At 42.7% G+C, this 24,899-nt stretch overlaps 1 protein-coding gene across 1 annotated transcript in view; it reads right to left on the bottom strand.

Moving 5' to 3' along the window:
* LOC144593849 (protein eyes shut homolog) overlaps window positions 1–24,899 on the bottom strand; it is a 192,276-nt gene that overhangs the window by 41,504 nt on the left and 125,873 nt on the right. Inside the window, exons 6-7 of the mRNA XM_078399968.1 lie at window positions 18,038–18,210; window positions 5,055–5,237 (exon numbers count right to left, since the gene is read on the bottom strand). Coding sequence (XP_078256094.1) covers window positions 5,055–5,237; window positions 18,038–18,210 — 356 coding nt within the window. The remainder of the gene's footprint in view (window positions 1–5,054; window positions 5,238–18,037; window positions 18,211–24,899) is intronic.

The raw sequence follows: 24,899 nt of genomic DNA, 5'->3' as shown, positions 1-24,899 counted from the left end.
TTACACACAATCCATGCAGAGATCTACATTAACACAACCAGTACAAAGATGCAAATTAAACAAGACCCGAGTAGAGATACACATTACACATAAACCAATCAGAGATTCATATTAAACATAACCCATGCGGATTTGCACATTAAACACAACCCATAAAGAGATCCATATTAAATGCAACCCGCGCAGAGATGTGAACTATATTCAGCCCATGCAGCAATCTGCATTAAACACAACCTTTGCAGAGATTTGCATTAAGCACAACCCATGCAGAGATTCACAGTAAACACAGCCTATAAAAGGGTGCACATTAATGGAACCCCATACAGAGATGCACTTTAAACGAGACCTGTGAGATGCACATTAAACGATACTTTAAACAACACCTTGCAGGGATCCACATAAAACACAACCCATACAGGGATCCACATTAAATGTGATTCATGCAGAGGAGCAAATTAAACACAACCCTCACAGAGATGTGCATTTAGCACAACTCATGCGGCGATGCACAGCATACACCCCCCCATGCGGGAATGTCCATTAAACAGGAGTAAAGCTGGGATCCACATTAAATATGACTCAAGCGGTGTAATTCATTAAAGATAACAGATCACGAAAACAGCTTGAGAGAATCTTTTGGCAGATTTGGGTAGTTTTTAACTGTACTGAGCTTATCGTGGCAGGTACACAAAATGAATCAAACCACAAGGGTTGATGAGGTACTCTCCAACCACCAACTTGTGGCAAGTTGGGGCAAATAAAGGGTGGCCTTGTCAACCACACCAACATCTGTAGATCAAGCAACAAAAAGCAAATCTGCCATAAAACTAAAACTGCAGGTGAAAATGTTGAGAACTCAAGCTTTGTCTGTGTACTGAGGTCTGTCTGATGAGGTTGAGGAGATGTTGGTTCTGGACAGCAGTTATTGTAGGTTCAACTGATTGCTGTTTATTCTGAAGATTAGCTCAGTAAGGTTGTTGGAGGTGAGATGCAAGGTTGCAGTGAGGAACAATGATGCCACCTTATTTGACTCTGGTCTTCACTGATATTGATCTGGTTGACGGCCCATTGAATTGCGTCATGGCTTGCAGGCTGCTGTGGAGCAATCCTGACACAGGGAAGGCTTTTAAAGACAGGTTGATTAGGGTTCAACACCAGTATGTTTCTGCGAGGATCAAAGATAAGGATGGCAAGGTTCAGAAAATTGGATAATAAGAGATATTGTAAGTTTAGTCAAAAAGAAAAAGGAAATGTAAAAGGTTTAGGAAGCTGATCTCAGACAAGGCCCTCAAAGAATATGAAAGGGGCAAGATAGAACAAAAAATTAGGTGGGGGGGGAAGAGGGTGCTAAAGGGTTCAATGAGATGTCCTTGGCACAGAGGATTGAGGAGAATCCCGGCATTTTATACATTTATTAGGAGCAAGAGGGAGGCCAGGGAAAGGTAAATCATCTCAAAGACAATGGCGGGAATTTATGCATGGAAACAGTGGAAGTGGTGAGATCTCGAATGAGTACTTTGCAAGGAGAAGGACGTGAGTGATCGTGAGTGATCAACATATGTTGATAAGTGTATGTTGATATTCTAGGGCACATTGATATGAAGAAGGAGGAGGTGTTGGTTTTTTTGAAAAACATTCAGGTGGATAATTCACTGGCCTGTTAGGATCAATTCCAGGATACTGAGGGAGGCAAAGGAGGAGATTTCTGGAGCCTTTACAGATATCTTTGTATCTTCTTCAGCCATCGGTCAGGTAACAGAAGTCTGGAGTCTAGCCAAAGTTGTGCCTTTGTTTCAGAAGGGCAGCTGGGACAACTCAGGAAATGAATAGATGCAAAAAATAGTGGGAAAGATACTAAACTAAGCCAATAGTCAGTGAGTCTTACATCAGTGCTAGGGAAATTATTGGTGAAGATCCTCAGGGATAGGATTTGCTTAGATTGGAAAAAATATTTGACATATTAGAGATAATGAGCATCAATGGAGATGAGGACAAAGCTCCGCATGGTAGGCTGCTCTGGAAAGTTAGATTGCATGGGATCCACGGAGAGATAGCTGAATGGATAGCAAATTGGCTCCATGGAAGGAAGCAGAGGGGAATGGTGGAAGGTTGCTTCTCAGACTGGATGCCTGGGACTAGTGGTGTGCCTCACGGTTTGGTGCTGGGCCCGTTACTGTTTGTCATCTACATCAATGATTTGGATGAGAACATACAGGGCAAGATTAGCAAGTTTGCTGATGAAACAAAAGTGAGTGATTTTGCAGATAGTGAAGATGGTTGTGAAAGATTGCAACAGGATCTGGATCGATTGGCGAGGTGGGCGGAGGAATGGTTGATGGAATTTAGTATAGAGAAGCGTGAGGTGTTGCATTTTGGGAGGCCAACAAGGGCAGGACCTACACAGTAAATGGTAGGCCTCTGGGTAGTGTTGTAGAGCAGAGGGATCTAGGAGTACAGGTGCATGGTTCCTTGAAGGTCGAGTTGCAGGTAGATAAGGTGGTCAAAAAGGCTTTTGGCACTCAGGTCTTCATCAGTCAGAGTATTAAGTAAAGAAGTTGGGAGGTCATATTGCAGTTGTATAAGACGTTGGTGAGACCGCATTTTGAATATTGTGTTCAGTTCAGGGCACCATGTTTTAGGAAAGATATTGGCAAGCTTGAAAGGGTTCAGAAAAGATTTACGAGGATGTTGCCAGGACTAGAGGGTGTGAGCTATAGGAAGAGGTTGTGTAGGCTGGGTCTCTATTCCATGGAGTACAGGAGGATGAGGGGAGATCTTGTAAAGGTATACCAAATCACGAGAGGAATAGATTAGGTAGATGCACAGTCTTTTGACCAGAGTAGGGAAATCGAGGACCAGGGGATGTAGGTTCAAGGTGAAGGGGAAAATATTTAATAGGAATCCGAGGGGTTTTCACACAAAGGGTGGTGGGTGTAAGGAACAAGCTGCCAGATGAGGTAGTTGAGGCTGGGACTATCCCATCGTTTAAGAAACTGTTAGACGGTACATGGATAGGACAGGTTTGGAGGGATATGGACCAAGTGCAGGCAAGTGAGACTAGTTCAGCTGGGACATTGTTGGCCAATGTGGGCAAGTTGGGCCGAAAGGCCTGTTTCCACACCGTATCACTCTGTGACTCTATGACTCTATGAGGAGCAATTTCTTTAGCCAGAAGGTGGTGAATCTGTGGAATTCATTGTCACAAACGGCTGTGGAGGTAAAGATATTGGGTATTTGTAAAGCGGCGATTAATAGGTTCTATATGAGTAAGGGCATCAAAGATTACAGGGGGAAGGCAGGAGAATGGGGGCGAGAGGGGAAAATAGATCAGTCATGATTGAATGGGGGAGTAGACTCAATTGGCCGCTTGGCCTAATTCTGGTCCTATGTCTTATGGGTTTTCATTTTGAATGGTGAGGAAATAATTACAGTGTGGGGGCTTGGGTGGAACTAACTATGTTCGGAACAGAAAATTCTGGAAAAACTCAGCAGGTCAGGCCTGCTGCATTTCTGTATTTCCAGCATTTTCTACCTTTAGTATAGATTTCAGTCACCTGGGGTTATTTTTTATATTTTGAATGTTCTGTGTTGCTCTGGTAGAGAGCCAGCATTGACACACTGGGCCAAATGTTATGTAACCGTGCCATGGTTCCATAGAAGCCACAAGGGCCTCTATCACCTTCCAAGTTGCACAAGCACTGAATGCAGAGAAGCCCCAGCCTATTCATTTCACATAATCCAACAGAACAGCATGAGCCCGTTCTTTGAAAAAGAAATCCAATCAGTCCAGCTTCTTCTGGTCTTTTCCCATTGCCCCACAGGTGCTGCTTTCTCAATTATTCAGCCCTTTCTCTTCTGAAAGTCATTGTCAACTCTGCTTCCTTCACCCTTTGCCTGGAGAGGTAGGATGATTAACGTATAGCCAGTGTTTCCACTGGTAGGTTATAAATAATATATTCGGGAAAATAAACTTCCAGTAGGTGGCAAAAATATGGACCTCAGCAAAAGGAACAATGAAGATGTAATTATGGGAAACAGAATTGATTTCCTTTCCTGTATATATATATATATATATATATATATATATAGTCAACTAGATGGAGAGGAAGTTGGTGCAGAGCATAAACATCAACAACTGGTGTGAATGATTAGCTTCTGTGCTACAAATTCTAATTATAAGGAATATATAACACATTTAGATCACTGCCGACATGGAAACATGTCAAAGTCTAGCCACAACCTCCAATGCTCACAATAATCCCTGCTTGCATGTAGGTGACCTTTGCTCCAGTGTAATGGGTGGCACAATGGCACAGCTGGTAGAGCTGTTGCCTCATAGACCCAAAGATCCCTGTTCGATCCTGAGCTCGGATGTTGTCCGTGTGGAGTTTGCACATTTTCCCTGTGACTGATGGGTTTCCATTGCTGGTTTCCTCTCACATGCCAAAGATGTGCGGGTTTGTACATTCATTAGACTCTGTAAATTGCCCCTAGTGTGTAGAGAGTGGATGAGAAAATGGAATAATGTAGAACTAGTGTGAGTGGGTAAGCAGTCATGAACTACGATCAACCTCATTGGAGACCCTCAGACTATCTTTGATTGGACTTTACTGGCTTTATCTTGCAGTAAACGTTATTCACATTATCCCCATTTTCATGTATCAGTACAAGGTGGATGGCTTGATTGTAATCATGTATTGTCTCTCCGCTGACTGGTTAGCACGCAACAAAAGCTTTTCATTGTACCTCAGTACATGTGACAATAAACTAAACTAAACTCAATGGTTAACGTGGAATCAGTGAGCCATAGGGCCTGTTTCCATGCTGTATCCTTAACCTAAACATTAGCTGGATTCATATCCTGGAGTTCCCTATGTTCAGAGCATGGGAGGGTCATCGCCATGGGACTGCAATAGTCTGAGAAGGAGATTCACCATCTCCCAAGAGTAACAATATTAGGCGTTTGTCAACTCTCACTAATTCCAGCAAACAATAGATTTAAAACAATGAGTTTGATGACAAATTAAAACGCTGATCAGTTAGGCGATTCTTACCTTGGCCTTTCTGCCCGGTAAAGAAGATAAGGTTGTCCTTTGTGGCCATGTCTGGATCAGCTAGAGTAAATTTTAGTCTGAATTCACAGTAAGAGCTGATATTCTGGATCATTGAATAAGCAATGAAGGAGGTAAAACCAAACTCATCCATGCCGCTGAAGTGTGGGGATGTGACGTTCACAGCTGAAAAACAAAGGAACAAGTCTGTGAGTAAGCACGGCGCTTGTAAGAACAGCTCAATCTGCAAGAGTATCTTTGACTGTGTAACAACAGAGTGCTTTTCGGATGTTCTTCAATTAGCCCTTCACCCTGCAAGGACATGCTTTTGTGAGGTCAATTGGCCCCTATAAGTTGCCCGTCACAGAGATAATGGAAGGAGAATTGGGAGCACACTTTCAATGAGCATGTGAAAGAAAATAGGTTCCATGAAAGTAAGTGAGGAATGGGATTGAAAGGATTTGTCTGGCAGCCAGCATAAACTTGATGGGCTAACTGGGCTCCATCTATCCCATAAGGAAATATAAGAACTTTGTGAAATATGAGATGTTACCAAGTACCACCATTTATTTCAGCTGAGTTTCTCTTTCTCATCGCACATGAAATGACACCACAGATGACCGTCTTCCCCCATCTGAAATGTCGACTCTGGAATTTCTCTTAAACATTTTCCTCTTTACCATTCTTGTCTCCTTTCAAGCTTTCCTTGAAAATAAGTTTGATAAAGAAACATAGAAACATAGAAAATAGGTGCAGGAGGAGGCCATTCAACCCTTCGAGCCAGCACCGCCATTCATTGTGATTATGGCTGATCGTCCCCAATCAATAACCCGTGCTTTCCTTCTCCCCGTATCCCTCGATTCCATTAGCCCCTAGAGCTCTATCTAACAGGGATAAGGGGGCAGAATAATTCTGGATTTAGTATTAGGGAATGAGTTTGGAGAGATTGGAGGAATAGTAGAGGGAGAACCATTCTAGTAGTGATCATAATTTATTTGGATTCTGTCTAGTTTTCAGAAAAAGACGAAAACAACTCGGAATTAAAGTTCTTGCTTGACTGGGAAGTGATTTTGCAAAGGTGGACTGGAAACGGTTGCTTGAGGGTAGTTCAGTCTCAGAGCATGGGAGGAATTCATGAAGGGATTCAAGTGGTTCATGGAAAACGTGTTCCCACATTGAGAAACGTTGGGTTTGGACTTTTGGGAGCTAATGGATGGTAAGCTTTTCCACATGCAAAGTCTGCAAGCTAAATCTATTGGAACTCTAGTTTTACAGAGTAAAACAGCAGGATAGACCAAAATGCATTGACATTTTGTTGACAACTCATTGTAAGTTTAATGTGCCCTTTGAACACAATCTAGATCTTTGAATCAAATCACCAGTAAAATGAGTGATATTTGAAAATTCAATTCAAAAATTGAACTTCAGTCTTCCAGGGTATTTAATCCTTGGAGACAACATGGGAATCGAGAAATTCAGGCAAGCATTAAAGCAGAACAGTTGTGATCAAACAATTGTCAATTCGAATTGAATTAAGAGCTATTCAACTGATTTATAGGTTGATTTGAAGAGTAGTAGACAACCTTCGAATTTCTTTCAGACACAAGAAATGAAGATTCTGAAATCTGGAGCAAAAATCAAACTGCTGGAGGAACTCAGTGGGTCAGGCAGCATCTGTGAAGGGAAATGGACAGACAGCATTTTGCATCGCGATGCCTCCTCACCCTGAAAATTGGATACAAAATTGGCTCGATGATAGGCGGCAGACGGTGGCAGTGGAGGATTGTTTTTTATATTAGAGGTCTGTGACCAGTGGTGTGCAGTAGGGATCAGTGCTAATCCTTTGATGTTTGTGATAAATATTAATGATCTGGATGCGCAAGTAAGTGGCGGGGTTAATAAGTTTGCAATTGACACCAAAATTATCGATATAGAGAACAGCGAAGAAGGTTGCGTAAGTTTGCAACAGAATATAGGTCAACTGGGAAAGTAGGTGTTGGAATAGCGGATGGAATTTATCTCGGACAAGTGAAAAGTCAAGAATTTGGGGAGATTAAATCAGGGCAGGACATATCCAATGAATAGAAGAGCCCTGGTGAGTCTTGCTGAACAGAGAGACCATAGCTCACTGGAAATGGGAACAGGTAGGTAGGGTGGTGAGGAAGCTGTATGCCATACCGAGTATAAGAGTTGGAACTACAACTGCACAGTTGTACAAAATGTTGGTGAGGCAGCCTTGGGGTTTTGTGTGCACTTCTGCTTGCCACACGATAGGAGGTACTTGATTACGTTTGAGAGGATGCAGAAAGGTTTCACAAGGATACTGATGGTCTTGACTTATTGGCAGAGATTGGATAGACTGGCCTGTTTTCCCCAGAGAAAGGGAAGCTGAGAGAGGCTGATAGAGGTACATAAAATTATGGGAGCCATAGATAAATAGATGGCGTCTTACCCATGTTAGAGGTGTATAAGACAAGGAGGCTTAGGTTTAAGGTGTGACGAAGAAGGCTTAAAGGGGATCTGTGGTATACATTTTTCACAAAAAGCGTAGTTGATATTTGGAATCAGCCATCCGAGGAGGCAGTGGAGGTAGGAACAGTAACAACATTTAAGAGGCATCAGGACAGAATGAGCTAAGAATGAAGAATATGGAAATAATGCAGGGAAGTGGGAATAGTATGGACAGGCATGATGGTTAGCATAGACGCAGTGAGACAAATGGCTTGTTTCTATACTGCACTAAGATGTGGCAAAATAATCAATTAGCCTCAAACAAATAATTCTACACGACTGCAAGACCACGATATAAAAATTCAAGTTGTGTCATAAAATCATATTGGCCAGAAGGCAGCAATCAGCCACTGTGCCAGCTCTTTGAAAAACCTATCAAACTCGTCCAAGTCCTCAAGCTTATTCTTTGTTGCTCTGTAAATATTCCCCCATCAAGTTCCCTTTTGAATTCCCTTTTGAAAATTGCTAATGAATCTGCTTCCTCCACCCTTTCAGGCATTGAATACCAGATCACAACAACGTGCTGCGTATAAAAAGGACTCAGCATCTTCCCTCTGGCACGTTTGCCAATTATCCAGGCTCTGTTAAGTATCTTCAAGTTATTCCCTCCCTCTGTCTGGGGAACTAGTACAAAGTAAAGATGCAAAGTGAAGTCGTGCTCCTTTGGCAATGAAATTAGATGATAGCTCCGTGTATTTATGTCAGGCGGGCATATGTTTTTTTGAGAAGGCTGCAGAGGTTACCGAAATCAGTCAGGAAATGAGCTGATGCCCCCAGTTTGTGGCTCGAAGCTACATTAATGCATTTGATGATCTTGATTTTACTCTTTAAAAACTCAGGGGCCATTGGGAATTGCAGCCTGAGGTTTACACACTGCCAATTAAATGTGCAATTCATTGCAAAAACACATTCAGCAAGAAGAAAGAAACAACTTGGGTTCATATGGTGTCTTTCATAATATCAGGGAATCCTAAAACAAACGCATTACTTATGAAGTTCAAGCATTGTTGTAAACTCAGGAAAAACACCAGTCAATGTAGATATAGCAAGCACTTCTAAACAGATGATAATGTTCCGATCATTTGTCAGAAGAAAATCAACAAGCTGCCGATGCTGGAAATCTGAAATAAAGATGAAAGAGGGGGGGTGTGTGTGTGTGTGTGTGTGTGCGTGTGTGCGTGTGTGCGTGCGTGCGTGCGTGTGTGCGTGCGTGCGTGCGCACGCTTGAGTGTGTGCATGTATGTGGGGGGGAGGAATCTGATATCAATGTTAAAATGCCTAGGGAGCATTTGTTCCAAGCTTGGTTCGATTGGGGTTTTTCGAGGGAGACCAATGGTGAAGGACGCGTTTTGGATGTCAAGGTCTCATACCTCTTGTGAGGGTCTGTGTCTGCATTAAGGCCTTGCATAACTCTGATCCCACGATTATACATCCGTAAAGTGTCATCCAAACCCGCCCTGCCCACCCCTCCGCACAACTGACCTGTATCCCCGAATATAATCTGGAAACTTTAATGAAGTCACAGTAGATACTAATTTTAATTTTGAAGTGTTCAATTAGTTTTAGCTTTAGATTAGTTTAGAGATAAGGCATGGAAACAGGTCGTTCTGCCCACCGATTCCGTGCTGACCAGCGATCACCCATCCACTAGTTCTATCCTACACACTAGGGCAACTTGCAGAAACCAATTAACCTACAAACCTGCACATCTTTGGAATGGGGAGGGAACCGGAGCACCTGGAGAAAACCCACGCAGTCACAGGGAGAATGTGCAAACTCCGTACAGACAGCACCCATAGTTGGAAACAAATCCAGGTCTTTGGCGCTGTAAGGCAACTCTACTGCTGTGCCACCGTGCCGCCCTTAAATTAAATTCTGCTGTATGGTAGTACACAGTAGAATGTCCTGACCACAATCTCTACAACAAGAGCTCCAACCTGCTTGGTCTTTCTTGATTTTGAAAACTGCACAGCACTGCAACCATTGGACAGCAACACTGCAAACAATCTTGGCTCACCATTAGGCAATACCAGACGTTTTTGATTCAGGGGGTAGCCACTTCTGATGGGATTTATTTTTATTCAGTTTTAAGCAACAACTAAACGACCCGTGGACCCTCCCCATCCCCACTCCAAAAGCGCACAGCAAGATCCCAGGGTACATTCGAAGTTGTGGCGGCTGGGGAGTCCCCCCCTGGGGCCGGGGGCGGGCGAGGGAGGAGAGGAAAGGGGAGAGGGAGCCACTCACCCTGGCCCCGGGTGGCCATTGCTGTGGCAGCAGGAGAGCGGCCACCAGACGCTGACCCATGTTCGCCCTGCCGGCTGCAATCTTCTTTGACCTTCTCTTTGCCGCCGCGCTACAGCACAGGTGGAAAGTCAGGTGCGGGGAACGCCGGGACGGGTGCCGATCCTCCCGGCACTGCAGCGCAGGCGCGCCGCCACCAGGTCTGGCAACCCTCCCCTGTTAAGATGCCGTATTAGATCAAAATGGCGATCTCAAAATAGCGATCTCATATATGACCCGTTGGGTTCCCATTGTGATGCCGAGCATGGAAGTATTAGATCAAAATGACTTATCCCATTCACAGTACAAAGTTTATTAAAGTTTATAAAGTGAATTACTTTTAAAATATAATGATACTTGATACTGCACTCTGCAGGCAAATGGTGACTAAGGTGGCCCTAAAATTGTTGCGCTATCGTGTACTGTTGTGGCTGTATTTTGGGAATAAACATTCATACATTCATTCATACAAGATGAGAGTTTTATTAATATATATACTGGACCAAGTGGACCCATTGGGCCCAAACCTCTCCTGCATTGGTGCAGCACCCTCTCCTCCCCCCCTCCCTTCCCCTCTCCCCCTCCCTCCCCTCTCCCGCCCTTCCCTCCCCATCCTCCCCCCTCCCTCCCCTTCCCCTTCCTCCTCTCCCTCCACCCCCCCTCCCCTCCCCTCTCCCTCCCCCTCCCTCCTCCCCTTCCCCTACCCCTCCCCAAACTCCATCCCCCTCAACCCCCCATATCCTCTCTCCTCCCCCCTGCCTCCCTAAGAGATAGACTTAAAATTTAAAATGTGAATAACTTAAAAATATAACACCGATTTCAATCAAACTTCTTCCATTACCACCAAAGGGACGACGGTGAGTAAGTTGGGCCTAAAATTGTCATGCTATCGTGTGCTGTTTTGGCTCAGGAACAAACAAACAAACAAATAAGAGTTTTAGTATATAGGTAGATGGAAGAAACCCAGTCAAATACTCTGTGACAGAAATATATCCTTCGATGTAATTGATGAAAATATCCTTCGATGAAATTATATATCCTTCGATGTACAGAATGAAAATAAGTTATTGGTTTTGGATTCTCTAACTTCTAGCCGAAAACACATACCTTCCATTCTGAGAAACCCTCACCAGTTTAATTAATCCCCTGATGTAAAGGAAGATTGCCCATGAGGTAAATCTTTCCTGTGTAATTCTATCAAAAGCAAATGGGCATTCCTCATCCTTCATAATCTACAGTCTGCAGCCTTTGTCAAACGACCATATCATGTGCCTGCAAGGCTCATGTCAAGTCTTGTTTATTTTATATACACAAACCGGTGAGATGTAGGTACAATCAAAACCTTGCTTGCAGGAGTATCACAGGCACATAGACTCAGATGACATACAAAGCACAAACTTTACTTAAATTATACAAATTCTACCAGGCAGTGAAAAGAGAAAAGACTGTGCAAAAGTAAGACCATTGTGCAAAACATATCTAGAAAACAATCTGTGGTAAAGCAAAGGTCCATAGCGTTCCATTACTGAGATAGGATTAGGGTTGTGCAGGTCAGTTTAAGAACGTGATTGTTATAGGAAAGTATCTGGTGGTGGTGTGAGATTTCATGGCTCCTGTATCTACAGGCTGAAAGTAGCAGTGAGCAGTGTGCATGGCCCTGCTGGGGGTGATCTTTGATGATAGATGCAGCTTTCTTGGGACAATGCCTCAATGGCCTAATTCTGCTCCTACAACTTCTGAACTCACCTTTGCACTGGTGCTCTCTAATAATTCACCTGATTGAATGACATTTAAAATCTCAATGGTAGGTGGTGCTGTATTGTTCTGTTCGCTGGACTATGACCTCAAATCACTGCAGTGGGACTTGAAGTCAAAATCTTCTGAATGCGGGGCAACAGTGAATCCCTGGCCCAAAGCTAATACCTTGGCATTTATACCTCAGGTTATTAGTTCATCATGGCTCATAAACATTGGCTATTAAATGGGAGGATGGCACGGTGGGCCGACACCAAGGAACTGGACCTGACAATCATCGGTGCCTTAAGATAAAGAACAAGCTGAAGAAAGTGATGATTCTTTCCTTAATTTAAAGATATATCAGTCTCACCCCAGTCACTCCCTCTTCTTCCCTCTCCCATCAGGCAAGTGGTACAGAATGGCTCATAAACTTTGGCCGTGCACTTCAACTCCCCCTCCCATTCCCGGTCTGACCTTTCTGTCATGGGCCTCCTCCAGTGCCATAGTGAGGCCCACCGGAAATTGGAGGAACAGCACCTCATATTTCGCCTGGGCAGTTTGCAGCCCAGTGGTATGAACATCGACTTCTCCAACTTTAGATAGTTCCTCTGTCCCTCTCTTCCCCTCCTCCTTCCCAGATCTCCCTCTATCTTCCTGTCTCCACCTATATCCTTCCTTTGTCCCGCCCCCCTGACACCAGTCTGAAGAAGGGTCTCTACCCGAAACGTCACCCATTCCTTCTCTCCCGAGATGCTGCCTGACCTGCTGAGTTACTCCAGCATTTTGTGAATAAATACCTTCAAAGTGGTACAGAAGTTTGAAAATGCATACATCCCGATTCTGGGACAGTTTCTTCCCAGTTATTATCAGGCAACTGATCCGTCCTCTCACCAACTTGAGCGTGGTCCTGACCTCCCATCTACCTCATTGGAGACTGTCAAACTACCTTTAATCAGACTTTACTGGACTTTATCTCGCACTAAACCTTATTCCCTTATTTGTACACTGCAGATGGCTTAATGTATTGTACACTGCGGATAGCTTTACAATCATGTATTGTCTTTCCGCTCGCTGGATAGTATGCAACAAAAAAGCTTTTCACTGTACCTCAGTACAGTTGACAATAATAAACTTAACTAAACTAACTTTTATTAGTTACATTAATGGAGGGTAACTGCCCAATAATGAAAAAAACCCTAGGTCTAACCCATAGGAGCCTTAATTGCAAATAAATCTTCATAACACTTTGTGAGAAAAGAGACTGCAGCTGCTAGAGAAGGTTCCCAACCCAAAACGTGGTCTGTCCATTTCCACCCACAGATACTGTTAAGGCCGGCTGAGTTTGTGATTTGCTCTTAGTAACACTTGTTTTCTTTAAATTGCTCTTATCTGCTGTTGTTCCTTTGGAGTCTAGGAGAACTCGGTGCAATGTTAATATGTGGGCAAACCATGGGAACGTCCCATAATAGCACGTGTCATCTGAAAGCAGAGGGTTGTTTTCTAGGGCCCATAACTACTTGTAATCTAACTTCTGGCCAGATCGATATTTCACACAAAAAGATCAATACAAGACATACTGCACTATAATATTTGTGACATCTTAATGTCCCTTTAACAGGTCCATTTAACAGGTCCACTTTCTCATCAATCAAGGAGATAAATCGTCCAGTCCTTGTAGAATTGAAAGCTACAGATTGGTTTTCTATTGTACCATTGGCATAGCAAAGTATTTGATATATGGATAGGAAGGGTTGAAAGGACCATGGGCCAAATGGGACTCACCCATTATACCAACTTGATCGACATGGACAAGGTGGGCCAAAAGGCCTGTTTCTCTGTTGTACGGCTCTATGACTCACAAGGTGGTTCACAGGGTAGACATTATAGCCAGAGACTGGATGTCAAGTATCCCGACAGGCTTTGGGAGTGTGCTACTTGCTAGAGAGAGACGGAGCGAATTGTTGGAGCCAGAAGAACAAAGGAGAACAGAGAAAACGGTCACGTGATTGACATCTGGTGAGAGCAGAGCTGAAGGTAACTTCATGGCTATGCAGCATGTCCTTGAGAAGATAAGGTGCCTGGAAGACATTTTGCAAAATAACTGCATAATGAGAAGATATGAACAAGCAACGCAATTAAGAACTCTCTAGCCTGACAAGGAACGAAGAAGTGTTTTGTTTATTCAGCTCTTGGTGAAATGACAACTTGAAATGATTGACTTCATAGTCATGAGAGCCTTGGGTTAGTATAAAAGAAGGGCGGTCTGAGACATCGGCAGTGACTACCTGGGAACAACCATCGCAAGAAGAGGGGAGCTGAGTTCCAAACTCAGATAAGAGTTACGGGTAATATTTGAGTCCAAGTCATGTGTTTTGTGATTTAGTTTCAGAAGTGATGTTGGAATAATAAAGTAAATGAGAAGTTATTAGAAGTCAATGGTTTGCATGCATGCTTAAGTAACTTGAATGGTAATAAAGATTAAGTTGTAGTAAATCTTGATTTAGAGTCGTTTGTTAGACATGTTGATATTCTCTCGAGGATCAACAATATCATCCCTGCATCCACCCTGCCCAGCACCATTAAAAGCATGGGCAACAAGACCAACTGCTTAAGAATTCAGTTGTCCAAACAGCATCTGTGGAAGCAAGGGGACGCTCTACGTTTGGGGTATCGCAATCAAAAGCTTTGTATGCTTCAGCAAGACATTTTCTTATTCTTCTAAGCTTTAGGGAGCATACGCCTGGTCTATGTTATCTCTCCTCAGGAGACAATACTTCATGCCAACAATCAATCTTGTGAACTTTCATTTCACTCCATCTATTACAAGTATAGTTTCGCAAGGTAGGCGACCCAGGTCTGTGGACAGTACTCCAGACACAGTCTCACCAGGGCTCTATGTAATTTCAGTAATATGTCTATAATGCACTTTGGGGTGACTGATGTTCAGAAAGGTTCAATATAAATGCAATGTATTTCTTTTTTTTTTTGCTTTAACCAAGATCAACAACAAAAGATCAAGCCTGAAAAAGGTTTACTTTATATCCCTGCCCGGCATAATGACATTGCACCCAATTGCATCTATTTTGACTGCTGAGAATACCTCATATAACCTGCAGGTGTGTTTAGCATCAGTTTGATCCCAATGAATCAAAGGTTCTTCAGAAAATAAGAATCCAATGGCAGCTGCTTCATTGTAAATTCACTGGACATTGACTGAGGTACCAATATCATAACTAGTCATCAATCCACCTTTGGACCTTGATAAAGTTAACATTCACATGACTTTTCTTAGTGGCAATTGATCTGGTAACCAAACACAGTTCTGCTCTTCTGTACCCGTGCTATACCAAATAGGAGCCGGGTGTATAACTCATCACTGTGCAGAGCCGAATGATGAAAAAGTGTTGACCAAACTGCACCCGCAGAGATCAATTACTGAAGAATGTATCACTCACGATTAACCTCAGAAAAACAATTGGTGTATCAGGGGTCATGGCACCAACACCAACATGGACCTATAGACAACCCTCTTGTAAAGGAATGGGCGTAAACAAATAGTTTTGAACTTCTACATGTGCGCGATGGAGAGCATATTGACTGGTTGTATCATGGCCTGGTTTGGCAACTCGAACGCCCAGAAGCAAAGGATCGGGAAGAAGGTATAGGAGTCTAAAAACTGCAAAATCCGTGTTCAGGATCAGTTTCTTCCCAATGACCATCAGACTATTGAACATTACAAACACCACCAAACCCTGAACTATGAAATCCCTTGATTGCACTCAGGACTTCAGGCTTTGCATTATAACATTTTTTGCATTATATTGTTTTTTTTAAACTTATTGAACATTTTTGTGTTTAATCATTATATTATCGATTGAGTACTATGTTCACAAACCTGTAAGAATTTCATTTTTCCGTTTCAGTACATATGACAATAAAGTACTCTTGTCTCTTGACTCCCTTGACTATACCGGCAGTATATCCATGCATCGATGTTAAAGCATTGATACTCTTTAAAGATGTTAATTACAGCACAATTTAATAAACTTGCCAGAGATATTTGCAAATCAAAATGTTTGGTGATTATACTCCAACAAATGGTGCTCGTGAAACAGTGGCTGTTCAAAATAGAAGCCAATGTAAACATCAGTGGATGAAGGCCAAAGTTCATCTGGTTCTTCTCCCATTCAACTGGCCACATGTAACAAAGATGAATGGAGTCCTGATTGATCAAAACAATCATTCAGCATCAGTTTACAATGGACAATGAGGCAATGCAATAAGATAAATATCCAACACTGAAGAGAAGATCGATTTTATCAACAAATTGTGCGCAATTTATTTATAAGTACACACAATAAGAACTCTTCCTCATTAATCTGTAATTTGTGACTGGCAAGATCAAAACTTCTTTCTATCTTCCTTCTTTCCATGAAAACAACATATAGAATATTTTTACACAAATTCTATCTCAACCTATTTTATTGCTTTTACCACTCAGTCACACAATTTAGTGTCCAATTTACCTACCAATTCACAAATCTCTGGGATGTGGAAGGAAACTGGAGCACCTGAGAAAATACCACATAGTCAGAGGGAGAACATACAAACTCCACATAGGCAACACCCGAGGTCGGAATTGAACCCGTGTCACTGGAGCTGTGAGGCAGCAGCTCTGCTTCCTGCACCACTGTGCCACATAAGTATCCATCTCTCGATCCTGTATTGTCTTTCTGCTGGCTGGTTAGCATGCAACAAAAAAGCGTTTCACTCTACCTCGGTACACGAGGCAATAAACTAAACTGAACTGCCCTTCAGCGTTCCTTTCTATCCCAGTCTCCCTCAAATTCTTAACTTGCTTCCCGCTAATTTAATCTCTGCTATTCACCTCAGCCACTCCATGTGGCAGCTTGTTACACATTCATTTGGAAAAAAGAAATTTCCTAAATTCCCCATTTAATTTTTTCAAGGACTATCTCAGAATTATCCTCCGTAGTCTTAGTCTCCCTTGAAGTAGAAATGCCTTATTCGCATCTACCCAATCAAGCCACTTTATTGTTTTGAAGACCACTGTTCAGCCCTTACCCCACCCCATGTGTCATCTTGCCCTTTGCTGGAGAGAGTGACAATGAGTAAGTAGCAAAAATCAAATCCACTGCAGATTTTGTCATAAATCATTAATCTGTGCAGCTTTAAAAGGTAGGGCTCTGCTGAACTATTCTTAATGCACATTCCAAACTCGCCAATGCAAAATTCCCTGTGACCCCAAGGGCTTTCATTTAGACATTTAAAGATAAAGCTTTGAATCCAATCTGTCGACTTCCATACTAGTAAAGGCAGAAATAAGCAGAGCCGTGGAATAGATAACTGACCTTTAGCTATGAGCATTTTCTCATTAACGCTAATTAGATGTGATATCGAGGCTTCCCATATAACTTTCTTAAGCTTGAACATACATAATTTGATGAGAAAAAATGCCATTTCCTTACATTCTCCTGGAGATATTGAGTAATTGGTATGGAGTCCTTGTATTATAAGAAATGTATTGCATATGTTTGTGTAGGGCAACATTAATAATTGGCTTGTATCACATGGGAATTATAGTTATACTCCGACGCTGAGTTCAGGGTAGAGTTATTGTCTTCAATAAATGGTGTACTATTCTATCTCCACCTCAATCTGATTGAGCGTCAGGAGAGGCGACCTGATTGAAGTAGAAAAAAATTATGAGAGGCATAGATAGGGTAGACAGTCTTTTTTCCCAGGATGAAAATATAAAATACACGAGGGCATAGGTTTAAGGTGAAAAGGGGAAAGTTCAACGAAGATTGACGTTTTTCAAGAAGAGACTGGTAGGTGCCTGGAACGAGCTGCCAGGAGCAGGCATGAGAGCAACGTTTAAGAGACATTTAGACGGACACATGAGCTGGCAGATAGAATTAGTTAGATTGGGATCGTGGTTGTTGGCACAGACATGGGGGTTAAAGTGACTGTTCCTGTGCTGTTCTATATTCTACATTCTCTGATGGTCACAGGTACATAAAAGAGATCTGTAGATACTGCTCTGGCAACGAGAACATGTGGCAGTGGAGGAGGTCTGAGATGGTAGGGTTGTTGCTGCCGGAAACATAGGTGAGCCGATAGAAGTTATGGACCGCTGAAGAATTGCGAGTGGACGTAATCTCAGCGTTGATCAGGCTCACGTTGCAGTCACACATCCAGCAGAAGTAATTTTACACTTCAGCTCACTGGTTAAAGAAGGGTCTCAACCTGAAACGTTACCTATTCCTTTTCTCCAGAGATGCTGCCTGTCCCGCTGAGTTACTCCAGGTTTTTGTGTCTATCTTTGGTTTAAACCAGCATCTGCAGGTATTTTCCTACACATTTTGTCGGCTCACTGTTCAAGATGCTTTAAAAGAAAAATTGTCTGGCATATTTTTGGTTCATTTATTTACCTTCCTCGCAGAGGACTCCAGCTCTTCCATAGGGACAAATGCAGACAGGATCACCAGTGGCTTTCAGCACACAACTCGCACCGTGAGCACAGGGGCTTCCCTCACATCCCCAGAACTGACAGAGCTCTCCGCTGTAGGGCTTCAGGCACTCACAGAACCAGCCTTCAGTATCGCTGATGGAAAGGAAAGCAGTCATTAGAAAGACAGAGAAGGCAGGAACATCTTAAATTGCAGGCACCCGCTGAGGACAAAATGTAAAGGGAAAATACATTCTTGAGCTTGTTCCTTTTTATATGCCGTATTGGCAGTCGCAGTTTTAAGCTGTGATCTTTAGATTTACTTGAGGCTTGTTAGTAATGGGCTTTTTTTTCTCTGGTTCTATCACCATCATTTAATTTCACCAACAGCATCCAATCTTTCTGGAGAGGGTCACCGTTGGATTTATACCCCTACCATTTGGCTCAGAATTATTTTGTGTTGTAACCTAGTGCGAGCTACAGGCAGTGCAGTCAGGGAAACAAGACATCTGCAGGTGCAGAATAACTGTGCCAACAGGGTATCCCATTAGCCAGAGAGACTGAAGGATTGTTAGACAGGAATGACGTGGAAAGGGACCATACGTCTAGGTTTATTAGGGCACAACAGTAAAAGAAGAGAAAGAAAGTCCAGATCACAAAGAAACTAAGGGAAGATGCAAAGCTTTTAAACTATTAGATGCCAGGTTTTCATCGATGCTACCCATGACATTATTAACAACTAAATCATGTTGATGTAGGAAAATAATTGTATTTGTATGTAGTTGAACAGTTCTGGGGCAAACAACTGCCATTGTGTCTCACTTTGGAAAGTTGACTCGGCGTGGATCAGGAATAACATAAAACTAGTGTACAGGTAATCATTGGTCAGCATGGATTTGGTGGGCCGAAGAGCCTGTTTCCAAGCTGTTTCTCTAAACGAAACGAAACTAAACTTGCTGGTGTGAGTCAGCTGTTGAGTTATGGCCATGTGGGATGAAGTCATCGTGCAGTGATGCAGGACAAGTTCCCCTGCAATGGTGCAATGCTGCAGTGGATCACACAACATGTCGTCAAGGAGTACTTGTCGTTGGCCCACACCGGGACAACATATCTTTGTGGCAGATGTCTGCTCTGGGAGAGATTGCAGATAAGGAAATCACTTACCTTCGTTCCTAACCTCAACTCCAGCTCCAGTTTTACCATCCCTTCCCCATTTGGCCTTTATCAATTCAAAAACACACATTTCATTATCACCAAACTTTAACCTATAGCCAACACCACTGAAAGTACCAGAACCAACTCCAGACCTCATCACCAATGGTCTGCTGATTGCTCCACTCCCAATCCCACCTCAAAAAATATGCCCATTCTGTTTTGCACTGCTTCTCCAGACCCCAAATATTTTCAAAGATCCTTATTGGTGTGCTGGTACCACAGATCATAATTCCCTAAAGTGCCGCTAGTCCCAAACCTTAACTCCACCAAGCAATGACCGAATTACTCCCTATCCTCACTTCAGGTGATAATCTTCTGCATGCTTTGCCCCACCCCAAGCAATGACCCACTGCTCCCCATCCTCTTTACACCCACAAAGTGGCTCAATTCCTAATTGGATGAGTAGGTCATTCATCAAAAAATAAATTCTGTTTATTATAGCTTTGTAAAAATAAATAAAATGCATTGTATTTTTCTGCTTATGTACTGCAGCTTTCTGAGATCCACTTAGTTATGTCCATGTACCTTTTTCCCTTTAGTTGGTTAACCTCTTACTAAACCACACTTTACTCATCTCCTGAGGGACATTTTGCTTGCAAATACCAGCAGTTCCATGGGAAACTACTGGTCTTTCCAAAGATAAATGCAAGAAGATGTAAGTGCCTGCATGTCGAAACTACTAGTCTACAGTCACCAATGGGCCCCACCAATGGATCATCAGTCAGTAGATTCTCCTCTTGAACTCTGCGTGGAATCCTGAGGTGGAGCACAAACTTGCTCATATTTCCCAGTACATGCCAAATAATCTACTGTGTTGGTGAAGCAGGGACTCCACCCGAAGCGTCACCCATTCCTTCTCTCCAAAAATGTTGCCTGTCCCGCTGAGTTACTCCAGCATTTTGTGTCTATCTTCCAAATATCCATCAGGTGGCGCCACCACAGTGGCTGCCTCGCCAACAGTCTGTCTGTCCTTTCTACTGTTTTTATTATTTTAATTATGGGTTAAAAGTATGTTTTAGTGTTTCTTGGTTTGTTTTATGTGGGGGTGGGGGGTGGGGGGTGGGGGGGGGATTGGGGGAAACTTTTTTTCAATCTCTTGCCTCGACAGAGATGCGATTTTTCACTGTATCGTATCTCCGTCCTCTCTGTGGCCTAACATCGAGGAATTGGCGGCCTCTCCTAGAGACCGGCCTGGTGCTTCAAGCCGTGGACTTTAACATCGTGGAGCTGTGATCCTTTGCCGAGGATCGACTGTGGAGAGCTCCAACTGCGGGGCCTGTGGACTTTAACGAAGCCCGCGGTGTCTGGTAAGATGAGGCTGACTCGGGATCTCCATGCTGCGGAGTGTGTTTCAACCATCCCGACGCGAGGGGTTTTGATCATCCCGACGTGAGGGCTTCGGACATCGGACCGTCGGCTGCGGCGACTGCGGATGGTTCAACAGCCCCGACCGCGGGTGAACAAAGAGGAAGTTGATTGAACTTTATTACTTCCATCACAGTGAGGAATGTGGAATCCACTGTGGTGGTTGTTTATGTTAAATTTTACTTTATGTGGCTGTATGTCTTGTTGCTTTTCACTTAGTATGGCTCAAATTTTCACTTAGATAACTCAAATTTCACTATATTGGTACATGTGCCAATAAATTGATCTTGAAATCTTGAAATAATCTACTCATGGATCCCACCCTAGGTTAGACCTCTCAGTGGGCTGTGGGGAAGAAAGGCAAGAGGAGGACAAATTGCATTCTTTAATTGTTGCTGTAATATTGTGTTCAATGCAAAACAGTTTAAACATCTTTTAAATTCTCTGTCAATTACGTCTTGCAATGAAACAATTAATTAATCAGTGTGGTGCTGGTCTTGTAAAACATTAAATCAATTTGGATTTACTGCCTGAAAATTAAGTCAAAAGGTTACCAGTTCTCTCCGACCCCAGAGAGGAAGATTAAGTTAATTATAGAGTTGGTGTTTACAGGCAATATGTTTTGCATTTTAAGTCAAAGAATAACGAGGGATAAACTGTTTTCATCAGCTGAAAGCTGAGAGCCAGACGTCACAGGCTTGAAATAATTGTTGAAGAGAGATGAGGAGAAATATTTTTACCCCAATGGATTGTTGTGATCTGGAAACCACCACCCGATAGACTTGATGGAAGCAGATTCAATAGCAACTTTCAAAAGAAAATCAGATAAATGATTGGAATGGACAACTTCAAAAGACCAAGGGGAAGTCTGGGACCAACTAAATAGGTCACTTAAAAATTTACCACAGTCGCGAGGAGACAAATGGCTTCCTTTTGTGCTGTAATATTACTTTCCAAGTGTGAAACTGAAGGAAAGCTAAGTAATGTATGCAGGTTTCCAAAGTCAACCTCATCTGCGCAGTCTTCAGAAAAATAACTTGAATTTATTTTGCAGCTTTCACAACCCCAGGACATTCCAAAGCACCCTATAGTCGATTAAATACTCTTGAAGTTCTATACCAGGGAGAATGCAGGCATCAATTACCCACAGCAAGGTCACATAAAAAGCCATGTGATAATGGTCAGATAACCTGGTTTTGTGATGTTGATAAATATTGGCCAGTGTACAGTGAGAGCTCTACATATTTCTTCAAAATAGAACCGTGGAATTTTCTCATCCACCTACGAGGTGGGAAAAGCTCAAATTAGAAAGAGTCAACAAGTCAGGCACCATTATGTTTCAGGTCTCTGACTTCTCATCAGAGCTGGGAGAAGATAAAATAAGTCGTAAGAAGCAAAGAAAGCGAAAGTGCTGGTGGAAGAGTAGAAAGAAGAAAAGTAGGTTTATTAAAAAAATAGAAGGCAGGCAGGAAGAAAGAGGTGATTGAGCAGGGCAGGATTTTGATGGAGGGTCAAAATATTGACCTTCCCTTTAAACTTTGGACTTTAGAGATACAGTGTGGAAACAGGCCCTTCGGCCCATCGAGTTCGCACTGACACCAAAACTACCCTACACACTAGGGACAATTTCACAATTTTACCAAAGCCAGCAAGTGAGGCAGCAACTCCATCACTGTGCCATTCTGCCTCCACAGACACTGTCTGATCTGCAGATTTACTCCAGCAGTCTGTTTTTTCCCTACAGATTTCAGCACCTGCACTTTACTGCATCTCCTTGTTTGGAAGTGCGGGTAACCACGGCTGCTTACACTGGTAATCACAAGCAGGTTCATTTCCTGAGTGTTACTGTGCCTGAATCCTAAATTTACTGATAGATACTCGGAAGCCAGCCTACCATGGTGGTGTTGTGTGTGTGTAGGAAGGAACTGCAGATGCTGGTTTAAACCAAAGATAGACACAAAATGCTGGAGTAATTCAGCGGGACAGGCAGCAACTCTGGAGAGAAGGAATGGGTGACGTTTCAGGTCGAGACCCTTCTGGACCACTGTGTTCTTCAGTACTCTAGTTTCTGCTGAATATGGTCATCACCCATTCTTTGACTCAGTGTCTCATCGTGCCATCTTGGTTAGACAGTTATGGAAGCAGGACTTATCCCCAAGATGCAGACTGATACTACAGTGAGGGAAGAATTTGATTTGGGATAAATAACATGGTGGTGCATCTGACATCCTGCAGTGGAGCACAAACCTGCTGGGCTCCTCTACTTCAGCAAGTGCTAAAGGTCAACCATGCTGGGAACAGGGGATTAGGTATTCAAAGGTCAGGTAAGGTAAGGGTAACAGGTCCTTTCTCCAGAAGAGTAATAATGAAATTAATGTAATCCGCTGATATGTTCTGGTACCTCCCCATGCAGTACAGATTACTTAACTGAGATTTGCAACTTGCCACAGAGAGTTTGAATTTGCACCTTCACACTGATAATTCTAGTACCATAATTGTATTTGGGATGCACAAGACTCTTGACAGGAGCTGGGTGGATAGACAGTGATTTGGTAGATGTGCTAACTGGATAGCATGATCTTTCTTTGATGCGTGGAAACAGACCCTTCGGCCCACCGAGCCTGCGCTAGCCAGTCTTCAACCATACACTAGTTCTATGTTATCCCACTTTCGCATCCTACAAAATCTTTGGAATGTGGGAGGACTGGAGCACTTGAAGAAAACTCACGTGGTCATAGGGAGAATGTACAGGCAGCACCCTTGGTCAGGATTGAACCCCGGCCTCTGGTGCTCTAAGGCAGCAACTCTACCACTGCACCACCATGTTAGTCAATACTCTGGTCTCTTTTGAACATGGTTATTGCCCATTCTTTGGCTCAGTATCTCAGCATCCCATCTCGGGTAGATTGAATCAGGATGCATCTCATTCCCAAGATGCAGACTGATACTCCAGTGAGGGAGTAATAACTAGATAACATGTTTGACTGACATTCGATATGGGAGAAATATTTATCTCTGCACTTGGGATCCTTTAGAGCTACAGAGCACGCAAAAAGGCCCTTCAGCCCAAATTGTTCCAGCCAATCAAGTTTTCATTCTGGGCTAGTTCCATTTGCCAGTATTTGGCCATACCTCCTTAAACCACTTATCAATACATATGAACAAATGTCTTTTGAAAGTTGTAATTATATCTGCTTGTCTTGCTTCCTCCGGCAGCTCATTTCAGATACGCATTATCCTCTGAGTGGTAAAGGTTTCCAGTGAGGTCCCTCTAAAATCTTTCCTCTCTTAACTTAAGCCAATGTCTTCTAGTTTTAGAATTTTCTATGCTGGGAAAACGAAAATGAGCGTTCTCTTCAAGCACACCCATCATGATTTTATATACTTCAATAAGGTCATTGCTCAGCCTCCTCTGCTCCAAAGAATGACGTTCCAGTCTATCCAAGCTCTCCCTATAACTAAAGCCTGCTAGTCCTGGCAACACCCTCGTGAATCTCTTCCGCACCCCCTCCAATTCAATGGCATCCTTCCGATAGTTGGTGGGGAGACAGTTTCAAGTCTCATGTGAAATGCTGACAAAAGTCTGGATTTGGAGCTTACATCTCTCGGGCGAAACCCAACCCCAACGAATAGCAGACAAGCTGGTTACCAAATAAGCAATGACCGGTGCTTGCAAGTACGTTCTGATGGAAACAAAACCACAGTCTAAAGTATGGTTCCCTGTGAGTTGGTTTTAACAAATGATTTTTCTGGTGGTGGTGTAGCACTTTAGACCGATTTAACAATATTTCAGTGTGAGTTGACTGTCATTACTCCTCATTATAAATATGATATTACTGTTATAATTTCTTACGCTTCACTGCATATAAATTGCAAAACATGCACAGAGTGTCAGCGGAGCAATCATTAAGCATTTGGGACAAGGCAGATGTTATGATTGTGTTTAAATTGTTGTTTTTATATTCAAGGTGCTATTTATCTTTCCGTCTGAGCACAGATTATCTTAAGTGCATGGTTTTAAATTAAGCAGTGATATTGTGCCACTAAATTGAATGCTGCATTTGATGAATGAATGAATGATTTGGGGAAAAATGAAGTCTCAAGAAAGTAAATGCAAATATCTGTTGTATAAATTATTTAACGGCAGAAATAGAGTCAGAAAACAGACAAATAAATTCACAATCAAGTGTTTTGGTATTCAGGAATCGAAGCTTCCTGCTGCCCATTATATCTTTGTCATGCAGCATGAAATGGGAATATGATTA

This window comes from Rhinoraja longicauda, chromosome 5, assembly GCF_053455715.1.
Source record: "Rhinoraja longicauda isolate Sanriku21f chromosome 5, sRhiLon1.1, whole genome shotgun sequence".
Taxonomy (NCBI): domain Eukaryota; kingdom Metazoa; phylum Chordata; class Chondrichthyes; order Rajiformes; family Arhynchobatidae; genus Rhinoraja; species Rhinoraja longicauda.
The sequence above is the reverse complement of the archived record's forward strand: the minus strand, read 5'-3'. Positions and strand labels throughout refer to the sequence as shown.